The sequence below is a fragment of the Centruroides sculpturatus genome, unplaced genomic scaffold, assembly GCF_000671375.1.
Source record: "Centruroides sculpturatus isolate CEXI.00-Female unplaced genomic scaffold, Cexi_2.0 scaffold982, whole genome shotgun sequence".
In the NCBI taxonomy this organism is placed as follows: Eukaryota; Metazoa; Arthropoda; class Arachnida; order Scorpiones; family Buthidae; genus Centruroides; species Centruroides sculpturatus.
Window position 1 is genome coordinate 232,592 of NW_019385200.1, and position 16,642 is coordinate 249,233.

Genomic DNA, 16,642 nt, shown 5'->3' on the forward strand with positions numbered 1-16,642 from the left:
AACCGGCTAAACGCGCCACCCTTCTACGTCGTTAGTCGCGGGGAAAAAGCCAGAAAATCGACGCGCCACCCTTCCCGTCTTCCGCTTTTAGAAAACCAACCGCCACCGCCTCCGACGCCCGAGTGGGTTTTCGGTCCCGGCAATTATACCCGGGGCCTACGTTTCCCAATCTTTTGTGGCCGCTTTTTATTCGCCGTGGCGGGGGAACCGGTGGAAAAGCACTTAACCGACGTTTCTTCGGCCATCTGTCTAAAAATTCCCTTTCGCTTTGCACCCTTCTATCTTCCTTTTTCCGCCTCTTTCGACCTGTCCGGATGACTGTTTCGTCCGGGAAAAGCTCACCTTACTCGAAACACCACCAAAACCCAAAACGACGCACTTTCGATAGAACGGAATGCCATCGCCGGGTCGAGCAGAAAACACGATGTATTTCCTCCGTCCGTTTCGCCAATAACACGGACTTTGGTCTGGTGAAAGGACCCCAATCGACTATTTCTTAACCGAGAGTAGAAATCGAAGTAATACGCCCGGTGACGGGTCGACTAAATAGGCCCCGTTAGTCAGGGGCGGATCTACATAAGACTAATAGGGCTCAATCCCTGGGCCCTCGAGTGTCGAGGGTCCACAAAAATTGAATGATTATCGTAAATTTTTAATACGTTTTAATTAACAATGAGCGCTTATCGTAAAAAATAGCTAATAGCTTAGGTTTGTTAAAAATGGGGCCCCATTTGATTTCGATAAGCCCTAGGCCCCGAAAAATCTAGACCCGCTCCCGGCGTTAGTGCCGGGGAAGGAAAGGATGTAGAAAACGACCGCGTAATTACGGTTTAGTTCAAATTAACCCGGTACAAAACGTATTTTCCGGCAATAAAAGTGGCCGTAACCACCGAGGATCGAACGGGCGTAAAAAAAGGCCGTACCAACCGGAGGTCGACCGGCTCGGGCCCGCGCCTCCGTGGGGAACCGCACCAAACCGGAGGCCAGCCGGGCGGACGACGTTTTGTCGTTGGGTTTTTGGTTATTCCGCCACTCGACGATACCGATCGATGGACTTATTACACACGATCGGGTGTCGAATCCCGTTGCCGGGTGCCGAAATACACGAAAAATACAAAGAGAAAATTGTTCACACCGCCTTCCGCCTTTGTTATTTATTATAACCGTTTATTGCAGTCTTTCTTCCCGTCTTTCTTACGCTCGGCTGCTAGACGGCGTTGTTTGCGCGGTAATGTGTTTTGTCCGGTGCCCGAATGAGGCGCGGCCGCGGCCTTCTTTTACGCGCAAATTGGAAAGGCGCCGGGGTGGAGTCGGGTCCGTCCTTCGGCCGCAAATCGGAATTTTCTCTTCTAATAATTAACGGGTTTACGGGTTTGTCAAAAATTAAGCGGCGCCCGGCAAGTTTCGGGCTAAATACCGACCCACTCCGACTAAATCTCTTTCTCTGGTTTCCGTTTTCCGTCCGACCGGATTCGAAGCCCAGCCCTAGAATCCGAGCGCTCGGCGTTAGGGAAAGTCACGCTTCTACCCGGACCTTCCGGGTCCGGGTAGAAGCGTGACTTTCCCTAACGGCGGCGATGACGGGGACCAAGCCGCCGCTTTCCGGCCCGAGACGGGAAATGATTACCGCGAAAAATATCCCGACGAAATTTTTATAGTCACACCCAGAAAAGGCAAATCTACTCGAAACGCATTTTCCACCAAAGTTAATTGGACCGGGCCGGGATGCTTCCGGAAGAAAAAGTCCTCTGGCGGTTCCGCTCACCCCACCACCTCTCGTTTTACTTTTCTATCGCGAATCCGGCCAAACCTTGTTTTTTCGGGCGCCGTTAAAAGAAGGAATGGTCGAAACAAATGCAAAAAAAAAAGACGAGAAGGCGCGGACGATACGGGATTTGCGCCGCAAGCGGGACCAGTGAAGGGTGGCCGATTGGTCCGTGGCGTAATGGTCGGGCGTAAACATCGGCGGCGGTTGACGATTCTATTATCGTTTCCGTGGCTTTTCCAGGAACGTCGTCCGGGTCCGACCCGGCGTTCCGAAATGTTTCTTTCGGGCCCGTTATTTAGGTTAATTATTGGGTCTACCACCCCGAGCCATTTCGTTTTTTTCCCCGGAAAAACCGAGCCAGAGAAAAGACCGCGCCCTTCCCACGCCGCTAGGGCATCTCCGGAATAAGGAGGGTTCTTTGTCTGCGACGACGAGAATCCCGACGGTACCGCCGGAGTGCGTCCATATAAGACCGAACTGGAAGAAACGGAAGAATGGATCGGTCGAAGGTATTGTAAAGTACGATGGACACGCACCTCCCGTTTCCGGCCGAAACGACTTTTTACATCCCCCAAAGACTCCGCGGGCTAAATACCGGATTCGGATGAAAAGACGATTTCGTTGCCGGGAATCGGCCGACGGGCGGGAACGATCGTCTTCCCGCCTAGACGGGACTCGTCGTCTATCCCGGTTGGGGAAAGTCGGCAGTCAAAACTTTATTTACGCCCCTACCGCGCGCGCGCGACCGGATTCCGCGCCCCGCCTGCCTCCTCTAATCGACACTTTCGGATCCGTCTCTCCTCCCGGAAGCCCGGCAGGATTTGCCGGCAATTTCGGCGGTTTCCGGCATGGCCATCCGATCTCCGTCGTCCTCGAAATCCCACGGGAGGACCACCGGAATAATTTCTCTTTCGAATTCGTCGCTGGGCGCTCACCTTCCGTCGCCTTGGCCGGTCAAAGAGCAAAGTACGGCGGCGGACTCCCCGGCAGGGAAACGGCGGATTAATCGAAAATAGAAGAAACCGCCGAGTGCCTGCAATAGAACGGAACGGAAGAAGGTTTCGGCTAATTATTTCTGGTTATAAAACCGGAAAAAGTCGAGAACGTAAGAGAACGGCGTCAGAATCGACCCGGGCAGAAGGCATTTGACGGGCCGAGCAGAATTATTTTTCATAAACGCGTTTTATCTACATTGACCGAGAGAAAGAAGCCACTCCTCGGTTCTAATTCCCAGCGGGTCGAATGGTGCCAACGGCATAGAAGAATTGTGATCGTCCGAAGGTGGAAGGACGAAACGACCTCAAAGTTAAACTTTTTGCTGGGAACAGGGTTGTCCTTTGCTCCGACCTTCCCGCCCGCCACACACTACCTACTGAACAGTACAGTACCTACGACCGCCGAATATTTCTTCTACCCGGACTCCACTCCACCGATTCTGAGAAATCGGTGCTCGGCTTCCGGTCCGAATCGCGGGGTTCTTCCGTTTCGGCCGGAAACGGAAAGATCAGTCTTCCGACGCTACTCCCGCCGGCCGAAAAGCTTTTTCGTTTTATCCAGCACGGATCCGGCGACGTTTTCTGCCGGAATCCTTCTTCGCTCTCCTCCCCCCGGCGCACCCCCGAGGGAACTACGCAGTTTAAACGAATGTCTCGGAGCCAGTCTATTCTCTCCCTCCCGGCCCTTCCTATCGGTGAAAAAGACCGAAAGTTGGACGGCGGTCGCCCCCCGCCGAGACTCACTAAGGACCCCGGCCGCGTCCATTAACGCCGTTCCTTCGGCCTCCATTAGCGGACTCTCCTCCCCCGGACCCGACGCCCCACGGAAAATCGCGGCCTCCGACCACAAAACCCCTTCACGATTCGTTTCTCTCCGAAAATAGGCTCTTTGGGTCGGCCGAAGACTCGCTCGGATGCCCACCTCGGCCCTTAATCGCCCGTTTCGTCGGTGAATTAGCCTCTCCTTTCGCTTGGAAGCGCGCCCGTCCCGGCAAAAGCAGCTTTTTCTCGGACGCCAGCCGCCACTTACCTCCCGTTCTTCCGGCTGCGGGGTCGAAGGTCGGACGGCGGAGGCGCTCCCCACCCGTCGACGGGGAACCCGTCGGGTCTTCTTCTCCCGCCGACGGTCTTTCGATAAATAGCCAACCGCCGAACGGAGGACGGTCCCGAGGCGGTGGGCGGGGCCAGGCCTCGGCGCCATTGGTCGGAAGGCGGAGGTTCGTTCCGGGGCGGCCAACCGCCGACGGGCCGGGCCCGGAACCGGGCTATCCGGCGCTGTCGGCCAATGGTAGGGCGGGACGGGCGGCGGGCGGAACGGTGGACGCCGGCCGAGTGGCCGCCGAGACAGACGCCGGGTATTCGCCGTCGCGGCCGCTCGGACGAGAGGCAGCGGCCGACGCCATGTGCAGCAACGACGCCGACCGCGGACCGCAGTCGGTGGCCTTCGCCGGACTCAAGGGCGAGGCGGGGCCGGCCTTCGGCGCCCTGCACGCCGCTCTGGCGCCCGCCTCCCTGGCCGAGTCCTACAGACTGCAGCTCTACGATTACGCCCAGGCGGCCAACAGGCTGCGATTCGCCCAGCACGCCTTCGTCCCGTCGCCCTACGGACTGTCCGCCTACCACGAGGGACAGGCCCTGGTGCCCTACGGCCTGTCGCCCTTCGTCCGGCTGGATCCCCGGACCCAGATGATTCAGGAGGAACCCAAGCCGCAGCACAGCTACATCGGCCTGATCGCCATGGCCATCCTCAGTTCGTCCGACAAGAAGATGGTGCTGAGCGACATCTACCAGTACATCCTGGACCACTATCCGTATTTTCGCAACCGAGGACCCGGATGGAGGAACAGCATCCGCCACAACCTGTCGCTCAACGACTGCTTCGTCAAGGCGGGAAGGAGCGCCAACGGCAAGGGCCACTACTGGGCCATCCATCCGGCCAACGTGGAGGACTTCAAGAAGGGAGACTTCCGGCGACGCAAGGCCCAGAGGAAAGTGCGCAAACACATGGGACTGGCCGTGCCCGACGACGAAGACAGCCCCGGACCCACTCCGCCCCCCGACCCGCGGGGAGAGTGCCACCGGACCCCCTACTTTCCGGCCGATCCGCCGGCGGCCAAGAAGATCCGGCGCAAGAGACAGTTCGACGTGGAGAGTCTGCTGGCCCCCGATCCCGTCACCCGCCGAGGGACTCCTCCCGGCCCCGAGCGCCGTCCCCTGCCCTCGCCGGGGGCCGAGGGACCGGGAGCGGAGGAGGGAGGAAGAGGAGCGCCCGCCCCGCCGGGCCCCGAAGGGTCGGTCCGGCCGGGGGCGGAGACGGAAGCGGACTTGGCCGCCGGAAGCGAGCCCGGGTGGACCGGCTTCCCCCTCTGCACCTTGCCCTTGCCTCCGGCCTGCTGGACCGGCGGCGGCGGGGGTTCGGTCCTCCCCACCTACGCCGGGTCGGCGGGAGGGCCGCGGCTTCCGGCGGCCTGCGATCCCCGCGCCCTGGCCCGGCGCTGGCGTGACGCCGTAGGACGGTTGGTGGCCACTTCCGACGAGGCGGACGAGTTCGTCAGCACGTGACAGACTCCGAAGGCAGAGGGTAAGTAACCTCTCGGCGGACTTTTCCGGCCGTCGAACCTCGGGTCGGGACCGGAAGCGGGCGGCCGGCGGCGCGGACCGTCGGAGGAAACCCGTTCCCGCGGTCGGCGGACGGCGCGCCCTCCCGGTCGACCCTCGACGGCCGCTAGAACAGTCGATTATCGTCCCGTTGTATCTACTGTATTCACCTTAGACGAATAAATATCTGAGTCGAGACCATCGTGGTCCTGTCCACTTCTTTCCTCGCGCGCCCTTCCTTCCCGTCCGCCGCGGGGAAAGCATTTTCCTCCTCCGCCGGCGTCGAACCCCCGCTCTCCGGACCCGAATCCCTTCCGATTCGCCGGCGCTTCCCACGCTTCGTCTTTTCCGATTTCGGAAAAAAAGCGTTAAGGCGGGAGGCGAGAGCGGAGGGGCCCTCTTTTCGTCGGGCGGAAGCCCGTCCGATTCTCAGGAGATCCGTAGAGACGAGAACCGGGAATCGGGTCGCGGGCGGAACCCGGCCGCCCGAACGTTCGACTTTTCCGTAGTTTCCGACAGACGGCGAGTGGGTGGCTTTGGGCGGAGAGAAGAGAGAACGTTCGGAGTTCGTCCTTCTTCTCCATGTTCCGCGAAAGTCCGTCCTCGTCTCGACGCGTTTACTCCGAGCGTTGGCTTTCTTCGGGTGATAGAGCCCGAGATAAAGAGCCGAGGAAACGAAGAAGACGGCTGGGATGGCGGTAACTGGCCGACGTCTGCGGCCGAATCCGTCCTCTATTACATTTTCTTTCTTCTTCGTCCATTTGGCTTCGACGTTGTTTTCGTTCTTCTCCGTTTCAACGTAGAAAATAGTCGTTCCTCTATTTGTTTCCCCGTCGACGATTTCTTCGGGTCCCGCGCCCGACTCAGAAAGGGAAACCGGAAGAGTCGCGCTGGGTCCCCATTGGGAAAGAGTTAAGTTTCCGTCTATTTGTCTGTTTCTTTTCTTCTCTTTCGCCTCCCGTCTCCGGTTTCTCCGTTCAAGACCCGGTCACCGACGAACACCGTCGGAATGAGTCTTTCGCGTCTTCTTCGCGGCGGGGAAACGGGCGCACACTCGACAGGAGGGATGAGGAAAAATCCGTGGCATTTTTAACTCCGCCGTTCCGGATCGGATGTCGGGAGGTCGTCCCTTTTCGAAAACTTACCGCTTCTCTCCCCTACCTCTCCATCCGTTCGGTTACCCGCTGGTCGGAAAGCCGGGATCCCAAGGTAAATTCTTTTCCCCGAGAAACGACTCGACCGCCGGAAGTGGAATGGGCGTTAATTTGGCCGTGGGAATGGAATCGGGCCCGGACGTTACGTCCGCGGGTTGAGGCATCCCATTTTTTTCTCGGCCGGCTTTCGGTTTCGGCGGATCGCTCCAGTTTTGGTTTTTAAAAGCCGTTTCTATCGGATTCTAAGGAAGGAAAGACGTTTTCTCCCGCCAAGGTTCTGTTAGTCAACGTATCCCCGTAGGATTTTCTCCTCTTTCTAAAAGGAAGGATTTGCGCCGGGACCGAATCGGTTAGGACTCGGATTTTGCCCGGGCGGAGAGACCCCTCTTCCGAACGCTACATTAAAAGATGTTTCCCCCTTTGTCCGTCGGCGTATTAAGGGACCGAGGCGGATACCACCGACGTTCACCGACTACCGCCGCCGCCGTCGTCCGCCTACTCTACGTGGGTGGGAGCGCGGAACCACCGTACGTACTTGGAAACGTTGGGATTTAACCGGCGCCGCGACATTCGTTTACCGAATTCTCGGCCGAGCGACTCGCCGAGAGGAAACGAATGGCGGTCGACGGGACTCGAGGTTGTCGGTAATTGGTGGATGGGCTCGGGCCAATGGCGAAGACGCCTTACGTCGCCCGCCGATAGCCGCGCCCGTTATCGTTTGACGGGCGCAGTCTACGATACTCGTGGAAACCGTTGCCGTAGTCGTTCCCCGCGTTGCGCGTTAGAGCAGCTTAAGAAGACCAAAGCGTTTTTCGTACAATCGGACGTTTCGACTCCACGGCCGCGAATTTTCTCCGGAAAAGGGTTGTTTGAGACAGATGGGAATTTTATCGATGGCTTAACCTTTGAGATGAAAAGCGGGCAACGAAAAGTAGCGCAACTTTCTCCGTTGCCTGGCGCGAACCCGTTACTTGTCAAAATGACGGAACGAAATTGCATCTTTCGAATTCCTAGATTTTTCCACAATAACTAATGATCGATCCGCCCGGCGATACGATTACCGGGACCGTAGATCGGCCGGTCCCGCCGAAAAATCGTCGACGGCGGTGACAAAAAAGTAAAAAATCTCGACCCGGGAGGTGTGGTAAGGGGAACGCACTCTGGTCGTTACGGCGAGAATAAATGCGGCCGGGTTAGGAATTTCTTCGGTCCTGACACAAAAACAGACTTCTGTCGTCGTAAATAGATAGCTGTAATTGTCCGACTCGGTCGCGCCGTGTTAAGTCCTCTTTATATCTTTGTACTTCGTACTTTTTTCGACTCCAACGTTTTTAGACACAAAACATTAAAAGTAAAGACAAAAATGGATTAGGCTACGCCACGGTCATTTCGCGCATTTACACTTCCGAGTCGACTAGAATTAAATTGTAACTCGAAAGGGAATCGACGAATATTTAATTGTAATAATAGAGCGCTTCCGGTTATTTTAATTTTTTTCCGACTAAATGAAAAACGTGAAATTTGATCGACAATTATACTTAGAAATAATTCCGCGGAATTTGAATGTACGGAATATAGTCCGACCGGTTACCGTAAAACGTGACGATTTAAGCTTATATTTATTTTAAAGCCGGGTACTTTTAAACTGGCGGGAGGTTTCGGCCTCCAAAACGTGGACGGGTTGCGTCCCGGAAATAATTCGACACGCCCCCCGTATTTGTGAACGCGCGCGCCAATCGATGCGGCGGCATTCCTCGTTACCGTCGGAGGCGGTCGTTTCCGCGGTGGTTACCGCCGTGCCGTTTCCGACTTAGTACAGTACGTTACTTTGGAAATTATTCCGACAAATCGGCTCCGGAAAATTTTCTCGAATACGTAATATTTTCCATCGTTCCGTTCGTTAAACGATATTGGTCCCGGGATACGACCTGGCGGTACGTCTTTTTTTTATCTTATTATTCCGCCAAATACAGTTCTCGGTTGTTACTATATGTTATAGCCTATATATTAAGAAGATAAATGCCAACCGCCGCTTCGTATCCGTCGTCAGCCACCATTACTTGGTTTCTTAAAAGTACTGTACTGTACGGTACGGTACGTCGTAGTTAAGTCGATGAAAAGTTTTCGATAAATCCAAACAAACGGTTAACGTTATACTTGGTTTATCTAATTGCCGTTTAATATTGTTACGATAATATTAACCAGCCTGTAGTTGCCGTGTTTGTGACCAATCGGGTTTGTTTTCTTACCGATTTAGTCATAAAAGAAAGAACACTTTTCTCGAATATCTTTCTGATTCCAGATACTGCCCGTATTATTATCGGCCGATAGTTTTCCATTGGTGGTCGTTCACCTTTTTCGTTGGCCGAGATCCATGCAAATACAGACGAGTTTCTCTATTGGTTTATTAAAAGTAACTTATAATTAAGCCGAGTATAGTCTTTAGAATAGTTAGTTTTACATTTATGGCTACGGAGACGTCGGTACTTACGCCGTAAGTAGCGCTTATAATATCTCGGGGAGTTAACATATATCGTTCGAAATGAATGTTGTTATTCCCGTTGTAAGGTATATTGTCTCTATTTTATTTTTGCCCGATTTTATTGTTTCGTACGTCGTTGAGAATTTATCCGATATCGTTTCCGTTAGCTGTTGGATTAACGTAATAATATCATCGTTATTTATTGATTGCTTATTCCTCAACTTACTCTTCTTATTTATATTTTGAAGTTTATTATCGTAATATTCGTTTTGTAATCGCTCTCTCGTTTTAGGGTTACTACGTCACCGGCCACCCCTGGGGTCACTACTCAAAATTTATAAAGAACATTGATAACGATAGCGTTTTATAGATGTTGGCTGGAAATAAACCGTGGATGGTCTGGAACTCTAACTCGGGTACAGCCCACGCCGTAATTACCCCGTGGCGTGCGGAGCTTTTTCGGAATATACGCTCGGTCACCTCGCCTCCGAGTTTGGACTAGCAACGATCGAAATATTTATTGTTTATACGCGTATGGAGAGAACGGACGGCCGGCCGTTTTATTATATATAGGCCTATAATAAATTTTAGATAATTAGAACCGGCATTATATGTTTACGTTATAACCAAATTCGTGGTTACGTACTGTACGGTACAGTACGTACAGTACCACTCTACCCACGACCCGTCCGGTCGTCTAGTAGTGGAAGTTACAGAGAATGCCAGATCTATGTTTATTGTTACGCTTATTTCATGGAATTTCGGTTAAAGTTATAACTATATTTCTGAGGTATAGAAGAATATCATTAAAACGCGACGTTAGGTCCTCGACTTCTGCCGCGGTGTACTGTACAAATAATTCTTACCCGCTCCTCCTTAAAGGGTCGCCAGCGTAGATCATTAATTCCTAGCCACGATACGTATTATTTTAAATGTAGCCTACATATTTACGAGTGGTAAGATTACGAAGGTTTTTATGCCGATTACGTACGAGAATCGCGCAATGATCGGATAATAAATAGTCAATATGACTGTAGATTGAGCTCCCATCCGTTGTTAGCGCGTAGTCTAAAATAGGGAAGGGACTACGTTACTTATTGGTGTTTCAAAATGTGTAGAAAACTTTATATTATGGGACGACGTAAAATTTATTAAATGTTCGGTAGGCCTATAATAATCTTCGCCATTCTATAGATTAATATTACCATCTCCTAAAATATAAATACAATATTTTTGATTTTACATATACGTCCGACATATCAAATTATTTGTTTTAATGCGCTAAAATAATAGACTACTAATAGTTAAATACGATATTAAGTAAGAAAGTAAGAGTTTAATTTATACTCGGCGCCTACAGTACGGTATTGTTTAATAGCTATTTACTCGCAATAAATCTTACAATAATTATAATTGTAATTTTTTTTATTTTCGTAATAATCAATTTTATTTAAGATTATTATTTCTTAAAAATTTTTCGAGTTAAAACTTTGCCAACTGCCGTTTAATTCCCGCTTGTAAATTGAATGTGGTCTTTTGACGTGGACAGACGTCATAGGAGCTTATTGTAAAGTTTTCGTAAGGGGCCGTTCGTTAATTACGTGTGAGTTTTGCGCTACTTTTAACCGCTTCAGTCTATCGTGTAACCTACAACGATGTAGCCTATTTTCGCCAAACCTTCTTCCAGTTTTACTGTACTGTATTGTACTGTACAGCGCTATAATGTAACTAATGAACGGCTTCTAATTTGTGATATTAGACTTACATCGGTGTTGGATCGATTATCCGGCAATATTCGGTATTCGGGTATAATCGGCGGCAAAGCAAGTGTTCCGTACTCGGTCGAATACTAAAAACACGTATTCGATATTCGGACCGAATGCGATCTCCAGTAAACGGCGTTAAAAATTGAAAGCTTTTTCTACGAAAAAATACTTTGTGAAAAATTGTCGAAAACGCGATTAGCTAGAACCCGTCGGTGTTTCGCATTAGAATCTTCTTCAATTCTTCTATTTATGTACGGTTGGGAACTCGGAAAATTGTAAATTCTCGAAGCTTGGTATTTTATAGGCATAACTCTATCGCCAGTTTTGGGCACGTTTTTCCAAATTTAAAAAGGAGACTTATACACCGGCGTATACGACAAACGAAACTTTATTCGTAAGTTAGGTCAGACGACACCGCAGTACATAAAATGTATTTATTTATTAAATGCGTACACGAAAAGAAGCGTCACGAGACAATTGATATCCTCCCCGAAAATAATGCCCGCGACGAAAGATTAAAATACAAATAAGAAAGAATAAAAATCAACAGTCACGATAAAAAATATATATGTATTATAAAGGAACCGCTTACAAATATATTTAAAATGTAGAAAATCTTCGCGTAGAGATTGTTCTATATTCTGAACGGACCGATAGAAAAAGAATCCGAAAGAAATGTTACGAGTAACTCGTGGCACTACCAATAGGAACGAACGAAACCACGCCAGTCTTTGTATAAAAGTAAAAGGTCAAAGTTACATCTTGGATAAAACCAGGAATTCCCAATCTGGACCTAGCAACGTTAGCATTAGGGCTGAAAGGGAGGTTAAGGAATTTATTTAGAGTAAGAAATATTTTATCTAATTAATAGTTTTTGTAAATGGGAAGAGGCGGCCAGACAATAATCGAGTAGAGACTGAATATTAGCAAAATACGTGGATCGTAAGACTGTTTTGGGGGAAATAGCTTGGCAAAAACGCCAAACAATTCCACGACGAATAGCTACGGATTTAATAATCTTATCGTCGTGTCCTTTCAAAGTACGTTCACCATCGAAAATGACCCCGAGGTCGATATAAGAATTACCATATTTTGTTGGATTATTGTAAATATAGAAAACGGTCAACTGAGGATTACGAATGAGTGAAAAACGCGCGATTACAGTTTTTGTAAATTAATTTTTAGGTTAATTTTTTCTAAAAGGAAAGAGTGGTGGTTAATCAATTTAATATCGTCAGCGTAGGACAATATAGGCGGTGTAATATCACCGAGTATATTGTTTAAATAAGCTAAGAAAAGGCTGCTTAAAGTATAACCTTGCCGAATTCCGCGTAAGGGGGAGAAACTCGATATCGCCGAGTTTTATTTTACAGGTACGGAGGGAGGTAGTAATTATTAAGTCTGGATTGATGCGCGGATTCAATTTCCAAGTGATTTCTGACTATTGAAAGAGGAGATTGGCAATTACGGAATGGAAGGTTTGGCTAATATCTACGTAATAATTTATGTAGCGTTACGATATATGTTAATTAATATATCTTGTATTATTTAAACTTACATATTTAACACCTAACGGCATACGATGAAATTGACGCATACAGTTTACGTAACTTTTTGCGAATATATAGGCCTATTTCTACGTATACCGAACTCCCGATAATCCGCGCTAATTATTGCACGGAAAACCGGTAAACACGGATAATTCAAAATATCCTTCCAAAGGATAAAATCTATTCGGAGGTAAACGAACTACAGTAATATACGTATAGCCTATAACTTAAAGCTCAACTCCGTGTAACGCAATGTAAGGATAAATCCCAAATTTCGTAAGCTGAAATGTGGGCCTATATTTATTCAATAAAACATAAAATGTAGATTTATTTAAAATATCGTTTAAAAATTTAAATTTTCTGTTTCTATGTATAATTCTTGCACTTTTTCCAAATTACCGTATTTTAATTTTAGGACTAGTAGGATTTTACTTTCCCGGCTGTTATAACAGAGGGAAATTATGGCGATCCGACAAAAAATGACCCCCGTAGATTTTTACATTTGGACTTAGGACACCTCGAAACGTCAAGAAATGAAAAGAAATTGAGCGTAATTTCTGTACGAATGGATGTTAGTGTGTGTATAACACGATTTTGAAGCTTAATCGCTCGCGCACTTTTTGTCGAAAATTTCTGAAATTTTGCAGGAAGGTTTGTTTATTAGGAATGAATGCTGAATTTTGGTAATTAAAGGTGGCGGGGGTGACGAGATAAAGGGGGGTGGTGTATATCTCCAGTAGGATCGAGTTTAATGATGATTTTACTCCTTATTAGCATTTACAATTTTATATAAAATCCGTCCCTACCCTCAAAATTAAGCTTTTTGCCATTTTATATTAAAAACTATAAAAATTTTAAAAATAAAACATCGTAACAAAAGGCGTCACCAAATATTGCCGGAAAGTTAAACGAGTCGTTGCTGGATTTTTTCAAATCCGCTGTTTACAGCGTCAACTTTGCCTATTTAAAAATAATATTCCGGAGCTAACGACTCGTCTCATTTCCGTCCCTTAGAATTGACAGTCGAGGAAGAAAAGAAAAGCAATGTTACTTATGACACTTTGTCATTCTACGGTTATTCTAATATTTTGAAAATGCGTGGATAATTAAGAGTTCTATGTGTATTGGTATCATATTAGTACATTATAAGAATTTACACGCGCACAAGAGTACCGCGACAGTAATTAATTTTAATCATTTCTTTCGATTAAGCGTTACGTTGCGCACCGTGCACCCTCCGAATTAATCTTGTACGCGCCCATTCCAGAGCTCGTATTAACGTTCCGAGTACACTTACTGGCAAGGATTTAAAAAATAAAAAACGACTCTAACAATAAACTCTTTATAAATTGCCGTTCGCAGTTTCTAAATGCAAACTATTCACCGTTTGTTAATACATCTTGAAATAAACTTGGCTGTTTACGAATTATTCTTTCAATCACACCTTTTACAGTGCATTTAATTTAATTCTCTCTGTTACAGTTTCTTACCGTAAGTGATTTTACTGAAACTGCATTATTTGATTGGGAAAATTTGTCTATAGGAAGCCGTTAGCAAAAGTCAAGTGAGCATTAGATTAAAAATATCCAATATTATTTAAAGAAGAATTAAAATTAGGAATGTTAAAAGAAATAATATCACAAACGTCGATAGAAAATGACGAGATAGTTACATTAGAATTAAAATAACGAGACTAGAATTTATAAGTAAACTTTTTAGTAGGATTTTAAAAAAATCCAGCAACTAGTTGCTTAACTTTTTCGGCAACATTTAAACATAGTGTGTATCGCCGTCTGTTACGATATTTTATTTTTAAAAGTTTTATATTTTTAATTAATATAACATGGTAAAAAGTTTAATTTTGAGAATAGTGATGAGTTTTATAAAAAAAAATTGTAAATGCTAATAACGAGTAAAGTCGTCATTAAGGCCGAACGTACTCGAGACACACGACTACCGCAGTCTCCCCACCTCTTCGATCTTCAATCGCCAAAATTTAATATCATCAATCCTCTAATACACAAACCTTCCCGCAGAATTTCCAACAAAAATAACGAGAGTTAGTAAGCTTCAAAGAGAGTGAAGAAAATCGTGCCCCCACACACTAACATCCATACATACACAGGAAAAAAACCCTAAATTCTTTTGCATTTCTCGACGTTCCATGGTCCCCTGAGTCTAAAAATGTAAAAATCTAAGGGGTTATTTTTTCACCCATCGCCATACTTTTCCTCTGTTACACATAACAACCGGGAAAGTAACAAACGCGTGTTGTAACGCTTATTCGTGTTTATCTTGCTGCCAAATTACATATTGGGCTATACCATTGAGTGCGGCCCATACCCATCTTCATTCTTCACTCCGTGCCAAATTACATACATCAGTTGGAAAAAAACGAAAATTTGCTATTTTCAATCGATCGTTTTCTTTCACTTTAATCCATTCGACGACTTTCGGGATGGAAAGCTCTTAGGTCTGTAATCGAAACAACCTCTCGACCTATTACGCTACTACTGTTAGATATTTGTATTATTTGGGTTGATGCAAAAGTTGGTCCCGTTTTTAGCACCAGCTGGCTAAAAGCGCAACACTGAAGTGTTATTTCTTTCACATGTGTAAAATTTCGACTTTGTTTGACAAAAGGGATCTTAGCTAGTATTTGAGAATAAAGTTGTCTTACTTAGTTGTGTTTTTAAAATTTTGTTAAGCATTACAAATGGCAGAAAGTAAGGAGCATTTTCGACATATTATGCTTTTTTATTTTCGAAAAGGCAAGAAAGCTTCGCAGACACATAAAAAAATATGTTCTGTGTATGATGAGGGAACCATTGATGATTCCACGTGCCGTAAGTGGTTTAGAAAGTTTCGTGAAAGCAATTTTAACCTTAGCGATGCACCACGTTCTGGACGACCAGCCGAGGCTGATGACGACAAAATATTGGCACTAATTGAAAGTGATCGACACAAAACAACTCGAGAGATTGGAGAAATTCTTGGAATCAATCAGTCAACAGTGTCAAGGCGATTACATCAGCTTGGAATGGTTAGCAAGGCTGATGTATGGCCGCATGAGTTAACAGAAAAAAATTTGATAGACCGAATTTCTGCTTGCGATTCTCTATTGAAGCGCAATGAAATCGATCCATTTTTAAAGCGAATCATTACAGGTGATGAAAAATGGATTGTGTACAATAATATTAAACGTAAAAGATCGTGGTGTAAGCACGGAGATGCTCCTTCAACCAGCGCAAAAGCCAGTTTACATCCAAAGAAGGTTATGCTATGCATTTGGTGGGACTGGAAGGGAATCATTTATTATGAGCTGTTACCTGAAAATCAGACCATTAATTCAGAGAAATACTGTTCACAACTAAGTGAATTAAAGCGAGCAATTGACCAGAAGCGACCTGAATTAGCCAACAGAAAGGGCATTGTGTTCCATCAAGACAACGCTAGACCACACGTGTCTTTGGCCACCCGACAAAAACTTTTACAACTTGATTGGGATGTTTTGGTCCATCCACCATACTCTCCTGACCTTGCACCCTCTGACTACCATTTATTTAAATCACTTCAAAACAGCTTAGATGGTAAAAACTTTACTTCCTTGGAAGACTTGAAAAATCACTTGGATCAATTTTTTAGCCAGAAATCTCAGAAATTCTATGAGCACGGGATTATGCAGCTACCGGAAAGATGGAGAAAGGTTATCGAACAGAATGGCACATACTATATTGATTAAATGTAAGTTTTAGTAAATAAAATATTTCTTTGATTCTTTTAAAAAAACGGGACGAACTTTTGCATCAACCCATATATAACGTTCGGTAGCATAAGCGCGAGGTGGGCGTGTACCGGGACGGTACAGGACTGTATCGACGGTGCTTAACACGAAAGACTCGGAGGACGAACGCGGTAGCCTAGGCAACCAGGTTATACGCGTATGGGTTTACGACTCTGGCAAATGAAACTTATGATCAAATGTTGAGTGCTAGGTTTGCTGGCAATCGACCTTTAACTTTTCTTAGAAACGACCATACGGGAACGTTTTAACTAGTTGATTACCCGATTCCTACGCAGTTGTGTAGCTCTAGCGATTTACACAAAATGAATAAAACGCGCGAGTCTCCGCCACCCGAGGCGAATAATCACATTACGTATGCAGACGTCATAAGCGGGAGCGGATCTACGTAGGGACTAATAGGACTTAAGCCCTGTGCCTCCAGTGTAAAGGGCCCACAAATTGAATTATTAACATAAATTTTTAATACTTTTTCATTAACAATGAGCACTTATCGTATAGTAAAAAATTGTTAATATTAATAATAT

General features: G+C 46.7%; 2 protein-coding genes across 2 annotated transcripts; both read left to right on the forward strand.

Annotated features, from left to right (window-relative positions):
* The first annotated feature begins 4,153 nt into the window (after window positions 1–4,153).
* On the forward strand, window positions 4,154–5,325 carry LOC111636067 (forkhead box protein E3-like). The gene has a single exon (XM_023381228.1). The coding sequence runs from the start codon at window positions 4,165–4,167 to the stop codon at window positions 5,323–5,325; it is 1,161 nt and encodes a 386-aa protein (XP_023236996.1). The 5' UTR covers window positions 4,154–4,164.
* A 9,704-nt stretch (window positions 5,326–15,029) lies between these two features.
* LOC111636068 (histone-lysine N-methyltransferase SETMAR-like) lies at window positions 15,030–16,055 on the forward strand. The gene has a single exon (XM_023381229.1). It carries the CDS (start codon window positions 15,030–15,032, stop codon window positions 16,053–16,055), a length of 1,026 nt encoding a protein of 341 aa, XP_023236997.1.
* The last annotated feature ends 587 nt before the right edge of the window (window positions 16,056–16,642 follow it).